We start from the raw sequence: 21,935 nt of genomic DNA on the forward strand, positions 1-21,935 counted from the left end.
ATGACAGCAAGCAGAGATCTAGAAAACTGAGGAATTGATACAGAAAGTATATTGGGAAATTACATTACAATAACATCACTACTGAATTCCTTTTTTGGTATAGCATTTCTTGATGTAAGTTTTATAACTTTTCAAGTTTAAACTTCTGATACTAAAAGTGTAAAGATCTTTGGGACTTTGTGCCAGTACAATTTTAGCTCTTGTTAAAGATGACTGGATGTCAGCATCTCCAAAAAAATTAGACTTTTTGTCATGAAAGACAAATGGTACAAAGGGACGCTTACTCATAGATCCAGGCACTGTGACTCTGGTATTCTTCTTATATTTGTTATCCACGGCCTCCTTCCTTCTAAAATCAGCTTTTAAATTATGCCAAATAAGTCTGAGAAGATACCCTCTGTGATCTGGCTTTACAGGATGTTACACTGTCACACCCTCCCCCTGCTTCCTCAGCAGTACAGGCAGTCCCGGGTTACGTAAAAGATAAGGTCCGGAGGTTTGTTCTTAAGTTGAATTTGTATGTTAGTCGAAACTGTATATTACAGCTGATTATTGCAGTCTGGGACTATAGCAAAGCATTCAGAAAGCTTCACCAGAGGTCAGAGGGGTCTGTCTGTAACTATGGGTTGTCTGTAAGCCGGGTGTCCTGAAGTAGGGCACCGCCTGTATCTAGTTCTCTCTCCGTAAAGTAGAACACTGTGACTCATATAGAAGTTGGTGGTTAATCCCTATGAGGAGACCATGCTCCAGCTTCATTGATGACCCACTGGACTTCTAGTCAACTTACACTATAGCATCTATCAAGCACAGTAAAAATACATATTGCTGATCTATTTAATCATTTCTAGCCCACTTAAATGACTCGCATTGGAAAGAACGTCATAAACCCATGGATAGACACCCCATAAAGCTAGCAGGTGGAAGAAGTTCTTCTTCAGGATCAGTGGTGAGTAACATCTTCATGCCAAAGCCCAATTATGAGATGTTCTTGGTTTGGCATGTGCTGTAACTATAGATTGATATTACGTGGCAGACAGCCAGGAACGAAACACAAGCAGACGGAATATTTGCAGGATAAATAACGTGATTCGAGACTTGCCGGGTGAATTCTTCTCATGTCATGGAAAAACACTCCGCAAACTGTAGTAATATAGAAGCTGCTGGACTACAGCTCCCAGCATCCTCAAGGCAAGAAGTCTAAGTAAGGTTTGGAGAGGCCAAAAACTTGGGATTTATGATACAGAATCAATCACAGAAACATTTTCATAAATGAAAAGCAGGTTCTCCTATAACTATGTTTATTGGAAACAGGTGCCCTGGCAATTTGTCCGGGAATTCATTGCCTCGGAAAATGAAATAGACGTTTTTATTATTTGACATGACTACTGTATAATGTCAGCTATCGTAGAATACATCTGTCTGTCAAGGAGGAGAGAGGGAGACGTGTTTAATCTCAGCAGTAAAATGCTCTTGTCTCACCCGTACATTCCAGGGGCTCTCCGAGGATTCTGAGCGGTCGTAATCCGGTCCAATGAATAGTGTCACCCCCGTTCTTACAGGTGGTCTTTCCATCAATCCAACATCATTAACCAGAAACACAATACACAGGACAATTACTAGTTTAAGTAAAGCCATAAACAAAAAATATCACCAAAACTAACCAGATAGTCATCAATAGTCTGTATGCTGGCCACGTTCCTTGGTCTCAATACCAGCCCAGAACCCAAACTCATAGCATCACAGTCATTCACATTAGTTTGATGGGGAGACAATGGCTCAATCAGCTATAATCAGAGATTATTATAATCCCTCGGGTCCAGGCTCCGCTTAGGTTCCATTCACATCTCACTAAGAAAGCTCCCAACGTATACACAGAGCATATCCATAGACTATACTGGTAGGAGAGGGTATTCTTTTTGCCCCCATTAAACACAGTACTTGACAGTATACGTGGAAAACATTTTTCCATTCTGCTGCCTCCTGCTGAGTGACATATACTCAGCAGAGGCCATTACAGGCAATGGGGGACAGATGCAGTGCATTGTGTCTATCCCCCGGCCTCTTCTGAATGTAAGCTCAGGGAGGTCCCCAATGTCCATATAAGAACAGTGACACTTTAATGGGGCAGGAGCAGGACAACGTATCCCACTGTACATGCATACAGTTGGATTTGGGCTATTTTTATGGGGAGACAGGTTGATAAAGTACTGCAAACGTCAAATATGGTTTTAAAAATTTCTGTATTATATGGGGTTTGAAATAAATTTTGCGAAACTTTAGCTCCCTGACAGATGCTTCGCCCCAAGTCCCAGAGAGGAAAATCTCAAGTGACAACTTCCCTCTGCTCTGTAATATATTCACTGCTCTCCTGGTCACTCATGGCTTCTTTCCCAAAACCCACCCACCCCTTCCCCCTCCCGATGACCGGTAAGCTCACTGCAGACAAATCTCTTCCGCCAGAGGATGGGGTGGGGGTTTAGGAGCCAGGAGTGACCAGGAGTGCAGTGAATATATTATAGAGCAGAAGGAAGTTGTCATTTGAGATTTTCCTTTCTGTGAGTCATATACAGTACTTTGTCTTTAGCAACCTGTCCCCTGATAAAAATAGCTCTCTGGTGACAGGTTCCCTTTAAGTAGTAAATGGAATACATCTGTAACTTATTTATTCTCTGTAGGACTACAGCTGTTTTTTTGTAGGTTGTTAGAGAACATTAGTGAACAAACTGTATCAAGAAAACCAAGGAACCCATCGACACGAATACATTTGCAACCCATTGTACAATTATGGTAAGAAGGCGAGGACGTCAGCAGTGGCACCCATCAGATATGTGGAGCAGGTATGCTTCTCTTTCCAGTTGGGCTGTTCACAAGAAATGTAATACTCCTGAAGAGGATGATATATCTCCTATATATACTGTAAGTTTTTTCTTTTTTGTTTTATGTTTGATTTGATATATTTATTAAATAGAATACAAGTAGAATCTTCAATGTAACCAATGTAGTAGGTCAGGTCTGTTGAGTAATCCAACCTCTAGTGGAATAATAAACTGCACTCTTATTGAGAGTCAAGGGTCAGACTGCAAGAGAGGAACACATATTCATATGCCACCTTTGCACGCTGAACATCGCCTTCTCCTAATGGGATCTGGGTGCTTCTGGGTGTGTCTCCACATGTACCTCCAAATGGAACCATGTAATATAGGTATTCTCCGTAATATGACATCTCGTGGGAGAACCGTAGGAAACGAAAGTTTTGTATGAAGCTTTGTATGAAATTTGCCCCTCTATGACTGTACAATATGAAACAAGACACTTCTATGGCTGCCATATTACATCCCTGTACAAGGCATCTATATGGATCTATAACATATACACCATAGTAACACGGAATTACGCGTTTTCAGACTTCCTTTTCACATTCCACCAGTTTTCATTCTAAGAAATATATCTGCATGTCAGCAAATCAGTCCAAAGTACAATATCTTTGTCCACACAAGATACATTGCGATCAAAAGCATCGGGGGGACCCTTCCCTCTCTATTTGCTAAGTCAATACCAAGGCAATGGACCAAGGAGCTGATTATCAGCTCATGTAGCTGAAGTGATAGGACTGTAAATATTTTTCCAGGTTATCACCGGGTAGTAAATATCTTTACAGGTGCGATTCAGAGGATTGAGGCATCAGAATTCTCCTAATTTCTCTCTCTTTTCTTTTGCACAATCGGGCAGAATAGAAGCAATAAAAGCCCTATGCGTGGGAAAGGGGGTGCGCGGGAATGTCACAAAGTTGAAAGTGGTGCAAAACAGGTTCACGATCAGTCAACATGCAAGTGCCAGGGACATAGATTTTATTGTCTCGAGTGTATTTGAAGTGTGGTCATGTCTAATCCAGACATATATGCTTATCTTTCGAGGCAGAAGTCAATCCATCAAGGATTGCATAACGCTCACAGGAGTGGTGGGGAATTTGCTCCACTTCTGATGGCTCTGACATACTGTATAACGCTTGGACGTCTTTCAACTTAAACAAAGGCCTCACACGACTGATCAACAGATTGGGATATCGTTTGGCTTCGTACTGTGTCATCTTGGTTCCAACTTCAAGGGATTCCACTGTGAATAATCATGTATCTCAAAACGTACGGCGGAGCCGGGGAGTCCATTGTTATACATTGCAAAACACAAACTCGTACTTGTTCTTCTTCAACCAAAATTGAATTACAATTCCTTCCATCTTGTCTTTATAGTAGGATCTTTTCTTTCCCAGGCTTGGTGCTTGATCATTTCTTTCTCTTAGTGAGGGTTCGGAGCCAGGGTTGTTCCTGCGAACTCAAAGGTTTTACACAAGAATGACTTTCACTTATAAATCGATTAAACCACCTTCGTCAGGCTTAATTTGGTCAATAAATAATTTTTTGGGGTGGTTGCTGGGGTTTGATTCCGCATATACCTTCCATTTCTCTTTAGCAGCTCTAGATATTCATGCGATCAGGACTGTGGAGTCAATAAGCCAAACCTCTGACTCCTCAATTTCCCTAACTTCAACTCCTACTCCCAAATACATGGGGCATGTTTAAGTGATACATTTACAGCAATAATAAAGCTCATCATCACCTTTATGATACAATAACCAAATTATTTAGGTAGACTAAAATATTTACTGGAATACAACCTTGGAACTAAAATGTAAATAGGGTTGGCCACTTTTCAATAAATCTGTTCCATTAGACATGTCTCTGCATATATGTAGCTGTGTCTTTGCCTCCTGTGAGAGCTTCAGCCTTTCCCTGTTCTCCCCATGCTGCTCTGTGCATATACATAACTTCCTGTTCCTCACCCCTTCAGTCCGTCCTAATGGCAGCCTCCAGTGTGTCTTTTTTCTCCCAGTCCGTCTCACTGACAGACACAGGGAGAGGGGAGGAGACAGCAGAAGGACTCCTAATCTACTGCTGCAGGTCCCTCCTAATTATCAGTGTTCAGACATGTAAACAAACTTCCCACAGAGTCTGCACACAGCACTAAAGGAAATGATGAATCAAGTGGTGAACATTCAGAGAATATTATTATTAAGGCAGTAGAGGAGCATGGGTAATTTATGTTACATAGTGGCCAACCAATACATTGTAATTATGAAAAACACTATGTAAAAAAATCTGTTTTCAACAAAATGTAATGAATAATATTTGTTTAGTGAGTCTATAAATTTGTTCTTAAAAACAGTATTGCCCCCAGGGAGCCTTCTTCATATAAGACCTCAAGACTGTTCTAATAACCATAGATACTCGATTATAAGCCGACCCCCCTAATGTTACCACTAAAAACCGAGAATAAGCAGAGGGTGGAAAATGCATTGGTCACAGCCTCCCCAGTATAAAGCAGCCAGCCCCCCACCCCCAGTATATAGAAGCCACCAGCCCCCGGTCCCATTAAAAAAAAAAAACTAAGTTAAACTCACCTTTCCAGCACCCCTGCAGGTCTTCTGTTTGTTTCGTGTGGCAGCAGTGGCAGGTCCGTGCGGCGCACAGCTGTTCTTTTTGGTTTTTTTTTTTTAGTATAAGCTGAGTGTAAGTTTAGAACACATTTTTTTGCTGAAACAATTGGCTTATACTCGAGTATATACAGTATGCTAAGGATAAAGAAAAGACTCTCTACAGTGACGGGTTGGTGATCACGTAGTAACCAGACTGACAACATCTCTAACAATTTCTGGATATAGAGGAATTGCCTCATGAACAGTCAGTTTTGATGACCGGTTGATATCCAGCTTTTCTCTGGGAACAGCTCACTAAGTATTTCACACCATAACGCTGCGCAGTCTGACAGTGCTAGATGAAGGCTTGTAAATTCTTTTGCATCCGATAGATGGGTGCGTTTTTTCTCCCTCGGTTCAGAACGCTAAAAAATGGCGCTGGCTTCCTCGTGTTTGCGTGATGAAAATTTCTTTTTATTTTTCCATAAAACAATGGTGTTCAATAAAATAGGTTTTTAAAAACAGAATAACGCGTTTCACGCTTGTGCCAAGCGCTTCATTAGATTCATTTGAATCATGAATCTGATGAAGCGTTTGGCACAAGCGCAAAACGCGTTATTCTGTTTTTAAAAACCTCCCCATTTACTCTTCATTTCTAGATGAAGGCTTGGTTGGCATCTATATCTTTAGTACTTTGTATGTGTGTTTCTGTACTTATGAATCTGAGAGGTAAGAAAACTGTTTTTCCCTCATACTCTATGTAGAGTGTATAGAAGCCGTCAGAGCAGCTAAACTCTACAAACATGAACTCAGAGGAACAGCAAACTAAAACATAAAGCAGTATCCAGAGAGAACAGACACTGGACAATCCTGCCTTAATCCAGTTTTCCTGTTCACTCTAGAAGTTAAGGGCTAAAATAAGTTAAGCGCTAAGAGAAGTTCAGACATTCCTTGCCCTCTGATGAAAACAAGATTATAATATTATATAATATTATATATAATATAATAATATGAGAACTACTAGTAACTGTTAATTACATAATTTTGGAGTCTGTACATTTGATTCCGATCCAATGAGCACTTTGTTCTTATGACTATGACTCTTATGGTTCTAATGGCCTATTACTGTTGGAGCATTCAGCGCAAATGTCCAAGAATACCTCTTCCCTGCAAAATCACAGAAACAAGGTTTTTGTGACCAGATGGAAACTCTCTAGTCTAAGGACACAAAATAGGACATTTACTTTCAAATTTCTTTAGTACAATATTGAGTGACCATTACACATGCACATACTTAAAATCTTAAAATAAATTAATTTTTTAAGCTATTTTGTTACTCGCTTAACACTGTTGCAAAAAGTGGGTGGGGCAAAGGTCAAGGCAGGATGGGGCAACAGAGTTACTATAAGTTATAGCATAAAACTGGCAAAGTTTAAAGCCGAGGCTCACAGTACCTCCTGAAGAGCATGAGTTGCATTAGATACCCTTTATTGAACGTGACCCCCGGAAACACCGGTCTTATTGTATCAGCTATATTGTTTGCATTACCTTTAAATATTTTCCATCTTTTTTTCCTATTATTCTTATAAGATCATTTGCAACAAAGCTGTAAACTAATTTCTGATGGAAGTTCCCCTTTTACAAAACTGGTCCAGTCTAATAAATTTTGAGGACACTTCATTGCTTCCAATTCACTTGTTATGAACATTGTTTGTACCTTAGGACATTCAGACTACGGATTTCCTTATTTTTTGTTCCATGGCCAATAAATTATCCAGAAAATCAACAGGAAAAGTGAAATTCAACACATAGAGAAGAATAAATATTCTATCGGGAACATAATTATTCTTCTAAGGGGGCGAAAGTGGAAAAGCAGCATCTATTTGTTCTCAGCTTCCTTTATGTGTATATGTAAAAATTAAGAGTTTGATAAACAACAAGAAAAAAAATATTTCCATATTTATTATGTTAATTATCTGGCTTCATAACTTCATGTGTTACACGGACAATATCTTTCAAATTTGGCATTTGAAAATTTTTTAAAAAAATATATCACATCAAGTTTTTACTTCTAAGGTCCATCTTGACACAGAGGAAGCACCAGAAACTTCCACGCAGCCAATCACAGGCCGCAACGATCACCTGCATCAACCTTATGATCAGTTGTAGCTTTCTAGTTTGACATACAAAAAAAAAAAAGAAGAGGGTAGCAGGTACCCAAAAAACATCAAAATCTTAGCTACCAGGTATCAGCGAGGTATTACCGTACTTTAATTTTTTAAGGGCTTTTGGAGACACAGACAGGAAAATAAAAAGTTTAAAAACCACACTATGCCCTAGCCCAGTGGTGGCGAACCTATGGCACTGGTGCCAGAGGCGGCACTCGGAGCCCTCTCTGTGGGCACCCGGGCCATTGCCCAAGCATGAAGTTCACCAGACAGGGCTCAAAGCATCTTCCTACATTATCTTCCTACAACGATAGGTGAATTTGCCCTCCTCCTTTCAACGGTGTTGGTGTCTTTAGGAAAAGTTGTCAAAGAACAAGGAGAAATAAATTACTGCTTAAATTGCTGTGCTGGCACTTTGCAATAAATAAGCGGCTTTTGGTTGAAGTTTGGGCACTCAGGCTCTAAAAGGTTAGCCATCACTGCCCTAGCCCATTCCATGAAAATTTATTTGCCTGTTCCCATTATCCGAGCACATAATTTTGTAGTGTCCTGGAGTGTCTTCAATTCCCATAAAGCCTTGCACATTAGTAATGCACCACTTGTATCCCCATTTTAGACCAGACTAATCTCCTGTTTTGTTTCACAGCTACTTCACCAACCCTGCCTGGCAGTACAGCATCTCCTGTGTGGTTTCTCAGCTAGATCACTAACCCTGCCTGACAGTTCAGCATCTACTGTGTGGTTTCCCAGTTACTTCAGCAACCCTTCCTGACAGTACAGCATCTCCTGTGTGGTTTCCTAGCTACTTCACCAACCCTGCCTGACAGTACAGCATCTCCTGTGTGGTTTCCCAGCTACTTAACTCTTCCTGCCCATCAGTACAGTTCTCCTGTGTGGTTTTCCAACTACTTCATCCTCCCTTTCCATCAGTATAGTTTTTCTGTGTGGTTTCCCAGCAACTTAATTCTTTATAGGTTAATGCACGAGGAATGTTCAACCATGATAAAAAGCACTGAGAATTACAGCCATGAGAATAAGCGTAAATCTTAAAGAAGATTTGTCACCTGTAAAAAACAGCACTAGTAAGCAGCTCCTAGTGGTAAAACAGACGCAGCTGTGTTACAATGCTAGCGTTATCGGAAACCTCCAATAACGCTGTAGGCGGTTGGGCGTATTCATGAGGGGCGGTCAGAGGCGCTGCCTCTCTCCTGGACCGCCCTGCACGCCATAGGCTTGCACTCCTAATCCCGCCCCCTCATGAATATGCCTGACCACTTACAGCATGGTCCGGCGTTTTCTATTGTACATCACGGCGGTGTTTGCTAGCCTTTTTGCTAGGAGGTTTCTGATGACGCTAGCAGTGTAACACTGCTGCGTCTGTTTTAGTTTAGTAAGCAGCTCCTAGTGTTGTTTTTACAGGTGAAAGGTCCTCTTTAGGCTAATCTTACGCGTTTAGTTCCCAACTAACTGTAAAATTGTGGCAAAGTAACATATAAATTTGCTGCGATTTTACAACAATTTTACAACATGATATTTTTCTGATGATTCTTGGAATCAAGTCAGGGTACTATAAGAATATCCCCAATGAAGTGGTATAGAGGCTGAAGTTAGGTTTTGTGTGGATAAGTATGGTGATGTACCCATAGTCAGGATCCATGGCTGAATATCATGTATAACATGTACATAAAATAAGCCTAATAAATGAGAGGCTGGGGGGGGGGGGGGGTTTGTTTGGGTCTATCTGCTATCAGCATCGCTCATACCGTCTTGTTTTTGTTATACTTGTCATGTGAAAAACATTTCCAGGACAATGCATCCCGAAAATAACAAATAAATCAGACGTGTAAGGAATGTGATCGGGGAAATTCCTTAAAATAAAGCCAAGATTCTAACTTCATGAGGAGATTACAGAACAAACAGCCCATGGAAAATGAAGGTTATGTCATTAATGAGCTTCAAACATTGTGCTAAGAGTTACAAAACGTCTCGCTCTGCAGACCCAAAATTAGTCATTGTACAGATGGACTAGACTGTCTTAAAGGGGATGATCGGGAATTACTGTGGAGTAATATCTGATCATAGAGGGTCAAGAATTGACCACATTGATCAGCTTTGAGGCCTGTTTTATAAAAGGAATGGGATGTAGTAGGCTGGCTCTGTGGCCAGAAGCTGAAACTTTAGTCATGGCCCCACTAAAGTAAATGGGAAATCACGGCTGCAGTTACAGCTTCTGTTCACTACAGGGAGCACTATAACAACTGTTTCTAGCTCTTGACTATCTTATGGATTGGCCCAAAACCTAATTGGACACCACGTACAATCTGCTCAGCTCTTACTGCTCTATAACATGGCGCCTGCAAATAGGACTCTTTGTACAATCTGATCAGCTCTTTCTTCTTTATAACATGCTGTCTACATATAGGACACTCTGTACAATCTGATCAGCTCTTTCTACTCTATAACATGCTGTCTACAAATAGGACACTCTGTACAATCTGATCAGCTCTATCTGCTCTATAACATGCTGTCTACAAATAGGACACTCTGTACAATCTGCTCAGCTCTTACTGCTCTATAACATGGCGCCTGCAAATAGGACTCTTTGTACAATCTGATCAGCTCTTTCTTCTTTATAACATGCTGTCTACATATAGGACACTCTGTACAATCTGATCAGCTCTTTCTACTCTATAACATGCTGTCTACAAATAGGACACTCTGTACAATCTGATCAGCTCTATCTGCTCTATAACATGCTGTCTACAAATAGGACACTGTACAATCTGATCAGCTCTTTCTGCTCTATAACATGGCGCCTGCAAATAGGACTCTCTGTACAATCTGATCAGCTCTTTCTGCTCTATAACATGCTGCCTGCAGATAGTACACTATGTACAATATGATCAGCTCTTTCTGCTCTATACCATGCTGCCTGCAGATAGGACACTGTGTACAATCTGTTCAGCTCCTCTTGCTCTATAATATGCTACAGGCAAAATGGACTTGAAGATGACGGGTTCCCTTTAAGCTATCATTTCTCTATATTTGCATCACAAAAATGTAACTTACGCTGCAGATTTTCAAACATGACGGAGAAGAGGAAGTCGCGTGGGGTCATGTAATATTCTCCTTCATACTCCAGAGAGGCAAAATGCATAAAGCGCTGCTTCCGGAGAGACTGCTTTTCTTGGGCTTCATCAACAACTTCTTCACTCTGCAATACAATAAAGACGTAATGAAGATACATCGTTAATAAGAGTACAAGGAATACAGTGACAATGAGTCCTTCTCCTCCCTTCCGGCCCTACACCAGGGATTATTCAATTAATTAGCTCCGACTAGATTGTTCCTTTAACAGAAGACTGGGGTGAATGCCACATAGATGGAGGATGGAGGAAGGGGGGGATGGAGGTGTCAGCTTTTGAACCATGGGTTGTTCTGCTCTTGATCTTCCACTAGTTAGTGTTTCTTGGCCATGTCTTGATACACAGGAGATACATTCTACATACAGCGGTGACTTACCTCCTATGTCATGCTCTAGAACAGCTGGCAGTATGCCAGGCAGTGTTTGGGGATCAGTGAGGTAGGTGTGATATGCACGCTTAAAATATACTTTAGTTGAACAACCTTATTGGGCTACGTTCAGCTCTAGTTTTGTGGCACACCTTCTGGTGTTCACAGACTTCTACTGAGAGATGAAGGCATCTTTTCTGCCTCCGTAGGCTCAGAATACGTCACATCGAGCCGGAAACACTGGATAAAAGAGAGTGTTGCAGTCTGCCTTATATCATCCTGCTTGGGAGCGCAGTATACAGTCAGCGGAGGCCATCATAGGCTATGGAGAAAAGATGGATTTGTATGGCATCCATCCCTGGCCTCCGCTGAGTGTCTCCATCTATATAAGTTACGTCACTTCACAGACAACTGGTACATCAGCAGCAGCAGATAATCATTGGCTGCTACCGTTTGTCCTCCTGCTACATTCAGAGGGGAGGAGCTGAACCGCATGACACATAACAGAGTTAAACGCTGCCACCCACCCTTGATACCATAAAAATTCGGAAGCAAGTTGCAAAATTAAAGTAACCGTAATTATTAAGCATACTCCATGGAATAGCCCAATACTGGAATGGACAGAACTCTAGAGGTTGTTGGTCACTTTAATGATTGCTTAAACATTAGTTCTTCCTGATCCCAGGCCATGTAGTGCACCATTACACCCCGGCTATATCCTTCCAATCATGTATTCTGCATTACCTACATAGGATAAAGAGCACAGAAAAGACTGGGCCATAGCTGCTGGAAACTTCTCAAGCGCCAGATTATACAAGACGCTCAGGTTACCGAGTTCACGTGTTCTAATTCCGACGACACAAATCTCATGTTTGATTTTGCATTTTGTGACTTTTAAAACATGTCATAAAGAAATCTCATCATGACAAATGTGCAATCTAATCCGTGTAACACGAGTCTGTCCCGTCTCCCGTCATGTGCTGGGCAAGTACTGACAGACATTGTGGAAGGGGAATCAACACAAACGAATATTCCCTGTCAGATACGCGGGAGGGGAAACGGCTTCCCATCAGACTAAACTACAGGATTGTGCCGGACACCATACAGTGATAGTAATAGTGTGTGGGAGTTTTAAAATCTCACTCACTGCGAGAAACCTCCTTCACTTGGGGGGGGGGGGGGGGTGGTGGTGGTGGTGGTGGGGTAACCTCCTTCACTGGGGGGGGGGGGCCTGCTTCACTAGGTGGGGGGGCCTCCTTTACTGGGGGACAGCCTCCTTCACTGGGGGGAACAGTGTGAGACCATTAAGATTAAGGCCAGCAGCACATGAATCAAGGACTGTGCACTGGCCGGATTGTAGAGAATGACCATAGTGCAGGATGGGACTTTGGGAGTCAGTGATATAGGAGTCCCTGCTTCCCTGCTGTAATTGCAGTTAAGCACTGATGATGAGGGGAAGAAGGGACTCCATGTATCATATATCACTACGATGCTCTGCACTGTCGTCGGTCCCAGCAATCCGCCCAGTGCACAGTACAACATGTGCTGCTGGACTAACAATAATTGAACACTTCTGCTGTTGTATAGGGACACACCACATTGATAACATGCAGTAGTCACTTTGTTGAGCCTAGAAATCCTATTTAAATGTTAAAATTGATGATGAATTATCTAATTAAATAATATTTTATTTAAAGGAAATCTACCATTTATGTTTATGAATAAGTGAACCAAACATACCCTGAGAATGCTGTAGCTACACTGATGCAGAAACATATCTTGTTTAATCCCTGAACTGATAATGGGGCTCTGTTGCTCCTGTAGCTGGCCTTCTCCTCAACCTAATTATGCACTGCTCCAATCTTGTCCTGCCCAACACAACCCTAGAATACGTCATCACTGTGTTGTCCCTGACAGGCGGAAGTAATCCATCGCTGCACTATCCCCCAGCTGCTGTGTAGGAGTCATCCAGCTCAGGTTGATTAGTCCGGTCTGGATAGTTTAGGCAGCTCCTGTGTATGTAGAAGTAATGTGTATATGTACAGCAGCCAGCCTGCATCCAGCTTTCCGAAGGTCCTGAAAGTTATAATTTTTTTATGATTTTTTGAGCAAAATCACTCAGTTCAGGGATAAAACAAGATCTGTTTCTGCATCAGTGTACAGAATTCTCAAGGGATGTCTGGTTCACAATATAAAAACAAATAGTAGATTTCCTCTAAAGGGGTTCGCTAAAACCAATCCAATACTGAGTTACTGTGAATTTAAAACCCATGACTGATCAGCACAGTGCTGTACACTGTATAGTGGATATATAAAGTACTACAGCTCAGCTCCTTTGAGCTGCAAGTGGGTCATTTTCCCAATGAAGGCGACACAACATTGTTGTTCTCACTGGATGATTGGTGGTGGTGATAAATGTCAGGCGTGACCTATCTAATATTTAAGGAAATCAACAATCAAAATCCATCATGATAAACCAGGGACACTTACTCAACAATACAGGCACCGGGACTGTGGTAATCTTATTATATTTGTCATTGTTCGCCTACTTACTTCTAAAACCAACTTTTAAAATTATGCTTATGAGCCAGAAGGGCTATGAGGGGGGAGTTAAACTGTTTCGTCCTTCCCCCTGAGCCCTCAGCTCTCCCCCCACCTAATGTGAGAGATGACTGCAGGCAGAGAAAGTCGGGAAAAGGGAACAGGGGTAGCTGCAGCACTGAGGGGCTCTGGCAACGCCCCACAGATCCCTTCTAGTTCATTAGCATAATGTTAGAAGTTGATTTTAAATCTGATGGATAAGAAATAGAAGAAGATTACCACAGTCATGGCACCTGGATCTAGGAGTAAGTGTCATTGGTTTATCATGATGGATTTTGATAGGCAATTAATATTTAATTTTAAAAAAATGTGGACCTAATTTTTTTCTTAAATGTCCTTTTTCCCCAGAGTTTAGCAGCCATCCATTAATCACATTATATGAAGTGACTTCAACTTGTTAGAGAACATGAGTCAATGTTCAATCTTCTCCTCTATTTTGGCTTCAACAATTTTGGTTTGATCTCTTCGCCGTCAGGACATTTCTGGAAAGCTTCATAAATATTAAGCCTCGTTTTTATGAAAGAAGAATAAGACGCTTTGCTTTCTATTCCTACGCATGTTGAAAGACGAGCGAGTCTTGTAACAGATCTCGCCCTTAAGTACTGTAACCTCAGCTGGTCGCTATCCCATTCAAGAAGGTTCATCTGTCCAAAAAGTCACAACTGGGCAGATTTGTCTCATTTCATCGACTGCATCTCTCCGCATAAATATCAGTCTTCATTCTCATGACCCTCCAGAAGAGAACTGAACACCATGACACGTCCTCAGAGCGATGTCTGTGACAAGTCTCGTCTTCCTCTTTTTGGAGCCCTGTCATCCTGCTATTTAACAATGACGAATGCTTCCCTTTTAGAACTGACTGTTCTACGAGACGGGAACCTTGATGTTCTGCATACTTCAATATCAGAAACCACATCATATGCTGGATCTTCTCATATGAGAGATTTGGGTGACCCCGTTTTACATTAGACATTTTTATCTAATGTTACATTTATTTATATGCTGACTAAGGGATGAATTCTAGAAGTATCCTATTTTTGAGAACGGCCTCATGGATAGGGGGATAGCTTGCACAGGTAGTACAATCTACAGAGTCTTAAAGGGAACCTGTCATCAGAATTTGACCTTATAAACCACTAACAGTATGTTGCCAAGCAGCTGAACACCTTCCAGATCATGTTTCTTTTATGGCCCAGTCTGGTGGCATCATCCAGAAAACAAACTCTGAAGTGAGATGTACCATATATACTCAAGTATAAGCCTAGTTTTTCAGCACAAAAAAAAAAAAATGTGCTGAAACCCCAAACTCGGCTTTTACTCGAGCAAAAACAATATATCAAAACTCACCTTTCCTGCTTCCCCCGTGCTGGCTATATACTGGGGGATATGGGCTGGCAGGCTATATACTGGGGGATATGGGCTGGCAGGCTATATACTGGGGGATATGGGCTGGCAGGCTATATACTGGGGGATATGGGCTGGCAGGCTATATACTGGGGGATATGGGCTGGCAGGCTATATACTGGGGGATATGGGCTGGCAGGCTATATACTGGGGGATATGGGCTGGCAGGCTATATACTGGGGGATATGGGCTGGCAGGCTATATACTGGGGGATATGGGCTGGCAGGCTATATACTGGGGGATATGGGCTGGCAGGCTATATACTGGGGGATATGGGCTGGCAGGCTATATACTGGGGGATATGGGCTGGCAGGCTATATACTGGGGGGCAGGTGCTGGCTATATACTATGAGGCTGTGACCAATGCATTTTCCCACCCTCGGCTTATACTCGAGTGAATAGGTTTTCCCAGGATTTTGTGGTAAAATTAGGGGCCTCAGCTTATACTTGGGTCGGCTTATACTCCAGTATATACGGTAAATTGGTTGTATAAAGTCAAGGAGGTGGAGATTTTAACACTGAAGTCAAGCTCTCTTTCTCAGAAAGCCCCTACACTGTAAATGAAGGCCCTGCATACAGGGACATGACTAACCGGATCTCCTGACATACAATGCATGAAGTCAATCACAGTGTTTGAGGTGTTCAGAGTTCCCCACTCTGATTTCAGTGTTAAACTCTCCTCCTCCTTGACTTTATTCAACCAATTTACATCTCACTTCAAAGATCTAAAAATAACAAAAAAAAAACAAAACACAGGTCAGTGATCACCAGGTCCCACAGTTTCAAAAAATATAAAAGCGTTTTTCCCAGCGGTGCCCCCAATAACGGAAAATAGCGCCATCTTAGAATAAAATGTTGTATAGTCCCCCAAATGGTTGCAATGAAAACATTAACTCGTTCTGCAAAAAAAATGACACCTTACACCACTTCGTACACCATAGTATTGAAAGTTATTTGTCTCAGCACCTGGCGAAAAAGAGAAATCTTTTCTATAAAAAAAAAAAAAAAAAAAAAAAGGTTTTCGTTTTTTAGTCCATTTAAAACTATATAAATTTGGTATCTCGGATTGTATTGACCCAAAGAATAAAAAAGATGTGTTGTTTGGAGCGCAAAGTGAAAACTGTTAAAACAAAAGCCACAAGAAATCGACATAAAAAGTGTTTTTTATTGGTCATTTTTTTTGCATGGACTATTAAATACCACCACTACCAAAATACAAGCCCTCATACATCTCCGTACATGAAAAAAATTAAAACGTTATAGATAGGATAGGAGGAAAAAATGGAGGCATGGTATAGGTGGGAAGGGTAAAAGGTACTATCAGAGGAATAACCTTCCTTTTCAAACCCTAGAAAACGTGTTTGCCAAATCCTTCCCCTGTGCAGACGGTCCCCTACTTAAGGACACCCGACTTACAGACGACCCCTAGTTACAGATGAACCTCTCCACCCAATGTGACCTTTAATGAAGCTTTCTATATACTGTAATTTAGTCCCAGACTGCAGTCAACAGCTGCAAATTCTGAGTAATGAAGTTTTATTGATAATCCTTGTTCCCATTATAGCAAAAATTGTAAAAATCCAATTGTCACAGGGAGAAAAAAAAAAAATTTCATTTGGAGTTACAATGATAAAATATACAGTTCCGACTTGCATACAAATTCAACTTAAGAACAAACCTAAAGAATCTATCTTGTACGTAACCCGGGGACTGCCTGTACTTATGTCTAAATGTGAAGCCTTGCTTCTCCCCAGGGACTTGCATCTTCATAAACCCAACAACAATATAAGCACAACACAAAAATACTCAAATACTGTTATTATTTGTATTCAAAGAATCCTCTTTATTAGCTGAGGCTATAATAGACCTCGTAGATTATATAGGTAGCAGTCCGGTATGCAGAACGCTTCTATCTTAAGTAAAAGTTATGTAAAAAATGTCTTTCATGTCGGACAAATGTAAATATAATAAAGATATAAAGACTTACAGTCAACCCTGAGAGATATGAACAAGAAGAAAAAAAAAAAAACCGCTCTGACAGCACGTGAAGAAAATATCCGTGTTTAAATTCCACATTTATTTTATAGGAGAAGACTGCAAAAATAGAGAATTTGCGGTGGGTGGGTGGGGGGGCAAGGACATTGACCCTCAGCCAGGCAACACCTGTACCATCCATGACCTCACCGGAGTCACTGCCGAAAAGATGTTACTCACCTCTGATGTTTCAAAAGATAAATAATTGGAGGAATATTCCTCTTATTAGACGTCTAGAGGAAAAGATCCGGCCTAAGGGCGTGTAAATAGCGAGAGGTAAATCCACATTTGTCATGTTCCCTGTACTTGACGGCCCCTTCGCTCTGTGATATAGCGGCTCAGCCTTTAATGATTATTTTGTTATAAAGAATCCTACAGCTGTCATCGCTACAAAACAAAAGGCGGGTAACTGAGAGCGAGGGAAGATCCATCTTGTAGGGCCTCATCTAGACACATGGCGTGAGAAACACACCTGTCAGGAGGGGGCAAACGCCAAGTCACCAGTGGGGGCTAGATTATACATGAGCCAGGTCAAAATATATCAATATCTCGCAAGTAATGGATCATGGAAATATCACATTGTATAGGAACCAGATTCTTGTAATGGGACATTGACCTACAATTTCATTCAGGCAGTTACGTACAGGAGAGGTTCTTTAGGTTTGTCCTTAAGTTGAATTTGGAACAGGTATAATAAACAGGGTTATACAGTCAGAACAGTTTTATAATTGAAACTTTTTGTCATTATTTTGCCCCAGTGACACCTGGATTTTTAAAATTTTGTGCTGTCATGGGAACAACAAACGATAAAATTTCTTTCCATTTCATCAAACGCGTGTCTTTTTGCATCCCATAGAAGGGTGAGTTTTCCCCCCAGTCTGGAAAGCAAATAACTGGTGCTAGCTCCCTTGTATCAGTGTGATAAAAAAAAACACTTCTTTTATTTTTATAAAACAATCGTATTGTATAAAAAGGTTTAAAAATAGAATTACGCGTTTCGCGCTTGTACCAGATTCAATTGAATCAGATGAAGCGCCTGGTACAAGCGCGAAACGCGGTTTTCTATTTTTAAACCCTTTTATACAATACGATTGTTTTATGAAAATAAGAGGTTTTTTTTTATCACCCTAACACGAGGGAAATAGAGCTATTTGTGTAGATACAGCGATGATTGTTTAGCCCCGACTAGGGCCGCCCGTTTTACTAGAACCCAGTCTGTAAAGTGAGCAAATAATTGACAGTCTTAAAGGAAGTGTAATGTTACATGCACACATACTTTATTTTCGACATTGCACTATTTTTTTTTATTTAACTGATGGCAAACACAATGAGGGACATTTATCAGGGCTTGTACGCCTGAAATCTGGTGTATGAAGGGCTGTTTCCTGCCCCACAGCTGTGCACAAGTTACAGCCTGTGGTCATTCAGGTGCAGGCTACGGCACAATTCTACACCAGGCCGGACCTGCAGGTACAGCTCACCTCCGCTTCCGCCCCGAATTTAGGTGGGTGTCAGGGGGCTAGAGCACCAGCCTATGAGAAACGTGCCCCAATAACACATTAATTTTAAAGAACCCATCTATAAGAGTGCATTTTTCATGGATGTAGGAAACTCGGAGCAGGCCGTTTCCTGCACTCTGGCCCTTCCCTTCGGAGTCTATAGGAAAGTGAAAAATACAGATACAGGCGGTCCCCTACTTAAGGACACCCGACTTACAGACATCCCATAGTTACAGACGGACCCCTCTGCCCACTGTGACCTCTGGTGAAGCTCTCTGGATGCTTTACTATAGTCCCAGACTGCAATGATCAGGTGTAAGATGTCTGTAATGAAGCTTTGATAATTCTTGGTCCAATTACACCAAAATTTTGAAACTCCAATTGTCACTGGGGCAAAAGAAAAAAAATTGTCTAGAACTTCCATTATAAAATATACAGTTTCGACTTACATACAAATTCAACTTAAGAACAAACCTCCAGACCCTATCTTGTATGTAACCCGGGGACTGCCTGTATGTGCTTTATGTATTTGGCGATCAGTTGCTATCAGTTTGCCGATCACACTCGTAAAGGTGTTGCGACAAACTAGTGACATCATTTGTTAGTCTTCGGGTTCCTTTACGGTTCTGCAAAACATTTGGACATTTGGCAGACAACGGATTACACACGGATGAGAAACGCATTGCAAAACTAGACAGCGGATCAGTCCAGGTAGTCTTTTGGCTAGAATTCACATTAACATAATAAGGTAGTTAAAGATATCACATCAATGTGTTGACTACCTCGCTCCTTTGAGAGGTACTATAGTTCCTACGCATCTTCCAATCAGTAAATCCTCCTTTGTTTTATTTACTTCAGTCGACATCAAAGGCATCGGGGTTTACAATTAGAACCGTATATCAACTCAATGTCTTGTGCCTTCCGGAGACATACCGATGTGTAATCATTTCATCATTTTCATACATTGCTATGAAGTCGGCTGCATTTCCACCCAAAATACAAGAGGAGAGCTTTTTTTTTTTTTTTTTTTTTTTATGACCGTTTAAAGAAAAATGCTTAGAAGTGTGCACTTCAAAAGATCAACACACACAAGACAAGTCGCAGCACACACCAAACACCTTGACTCGGGAACCTGTGCAGACCAAGCTGCTTCATCACCATTGTAAACCTCCAGGAACACAGCGGCAGCATAACGAGAGGGGAACAAATTAGTGGACGACACCTTACAGAGGCAAGTCCAAGGAGACGTGTGTGTTAAGATGGACAGACGTATTAGACCTGCGTAAGGTGATAGAGGAACAATGGTTAAATTGGTGTAAAATGGGTTTCATAGTATATAAGGCCGGAAAAAGTCCATCAAGTCCAGCCTTTACGAATTAAATAAATGTTTTATCCCCATAACCCGTGATATTTTTTCTCTCCAGAAAGGCATCCAGGCCTCTCTTGAACATGTACATAGAGTCCGCCATAACAACCTCCTGCGGCAGAGAGTTCCATAGTCTCACTGCTCGTACAGTAAAGAACCTTTGTCTATGGTGATGGTAAAATCTCCTCTCCTCTAGGCGCAGAGGATACCCCCTTGTCCTGGTCACAGGCCGAGGTATAACTTTGGAGAGATCCTTGTACTGTCCGTTCAGGTATTTGTACATTGTAATGAGGTCTCCCCTCAGTCGTCTTTTTTCTAAACTGAATAATCCCAAATTTTGTAATCTGTCCTTGTATTCTAGTCCCCCCATTCCCCTAATAATCCTGGTTGCTCTCCTTATGTGAACCCATAAAGGTCCTTAAAGTTGCTCAAACTGGACCTTCACATTGAGGAAGAGTCAAGTATGTTTAGGGACCAGAGAATATCTGTAAGCATTGGGTATGTTTAACCAACTATCTGATGAAGACATTAGCCACATTTATCGAAACTAGTGTATTCTGTACTATGTGCAGTTTCCTGTGGAGTGTGCAGAGGGCGCCAGATTCTTCAAAACTGGTGCATGGTCTTTATTAATCTAGCGCCCCCTACAGGGTCAGGGTATGGTGCCCCTTTTGTCTCCTGTATTTGCTAGTCAGAACTGCTTCTATACACAATGATCACCATCAAAAGGTACAGAAATAATTACCGGCAGACAGAGCTCCGCCTCTAGTGCACATAAAAGTTCGTTTCATAACCTGAAATGTCTGGAAAGCTAATAAGGTGCTTAAACAATGATCGATTATTGGGGTGATGAGGAAACCGGTGTTACTCGAAACCATAGATTTCAGCTATTGCTTGCTAAAAAAAAAAAACAAAAACTCTCCTTTTCGCATGTTTTTTCAGAAAAAATGATGATAGATAATCCCTACTAAGTCCAAAAAAAAAATGTCCCTGTAAACGCCCATCTTTATTCCATTTTGGATTTTTATAGTCTATGGCGGCTACAACTTACTATATATCTTTGGTCCCATCTAAAATGCAGTCATACGTCTCTGTAGTAGCGGAGGTCAGAAGGAGAACGCTCCTCCTACATGAACCTGCTGTAAAGTAGGAATGGAGTTTAATTCAATACTAGACAATAGTCCTGGCATTCCTCCGGTGTACGTTATCAGTGGCTTTACACGATGTATACCAGTCCTAGTAAATTCCAGGTTCACTTCCTCTTCCCGCGGTGGACGAGTAACATTCTAGAGAATAGTAAACAATCCTGTAAAAAGTCAGAATGACAAAAGGCGGGAGACTATTAAGGGCTGATGTAAGAGTAGCGAGAACAAGCAAATAAATGTCCTGTAATGCATTTAAGTGTCTCTGAAACAAATATACCAATTACCCCAGGGAACAGCCTGCAAAATATCCCAGGGCTTAAAGATCAGACTGATCAGTAAAAATAAGCCCGTATGCATTGAGAAAACGCTGAAGAAGGGTTTTGGTTGAATTCAACAGAGTGGAAGAGCTTAATGCAGAGCATTAAGGATACAGCAGTGTGAGTACAAGCCCCCAGCGCTACGGAAAGAACACAGCAGTGTGGGGAGAAACCCCCAGTGCTACGGAAAGAACACAGCAGTGTGAGGAGAAACCCCAGCGCTACGGAAAGAACACAGCAGTGTGGGGAGAAACCCCCAGTGCTACGGAAAGAACACAGCAGTGTGGGGAGAAACCCCCAGTGCTACGGAAAGAACACAGCAGTGTGAGAAGCCCCCAGTGCTACGGAAAGAACACAGCAGTGTGAGGAGAAACCCCCAGTGCTACGGAAAGAACACAGCAGTGTGAGGAGAAACCCC

General features: G+C 41.5%; 1 protein-coding gene across 2 annotated transcripts in view; it reads right to left on the reverse strand.

Moving 5' to 3' along the window:
• MICU2 (mitochondrial calcium uptake 2) overlaps positions 1-21,935 on the reverse strand; it is a 172,901-nt gene that overhangs the window by 74,178 nt on the left and 76,788 nt on the right. For both annotated transcript variants that reach the window (XM_072134296.1, XM_072134295.1), the window contains exon 2: positions 10,708-10,852. In XM_072134296.1, coding sequence (XP_071990397.1) covers positions 10,708-10,852 — 145 coding nt within the window. The remainder of the gene's footprint in view (positions 1-10,707; positions 10,853-21,935) is intronic.

Source organism: Engystomops pustulosus, chromosome 2, assembly GCF_040894005.1.
Source record: "Engystomops pustulosus chromosome 2, aEngPut4.maternal, whole genome shotgun sequence".
Lineage (NCBI taxonomy): Eukaryota > Metazoa > Chordata > Amphibia > Anura > Leptodactylidae > Engystomops > Engystomops pustulosus.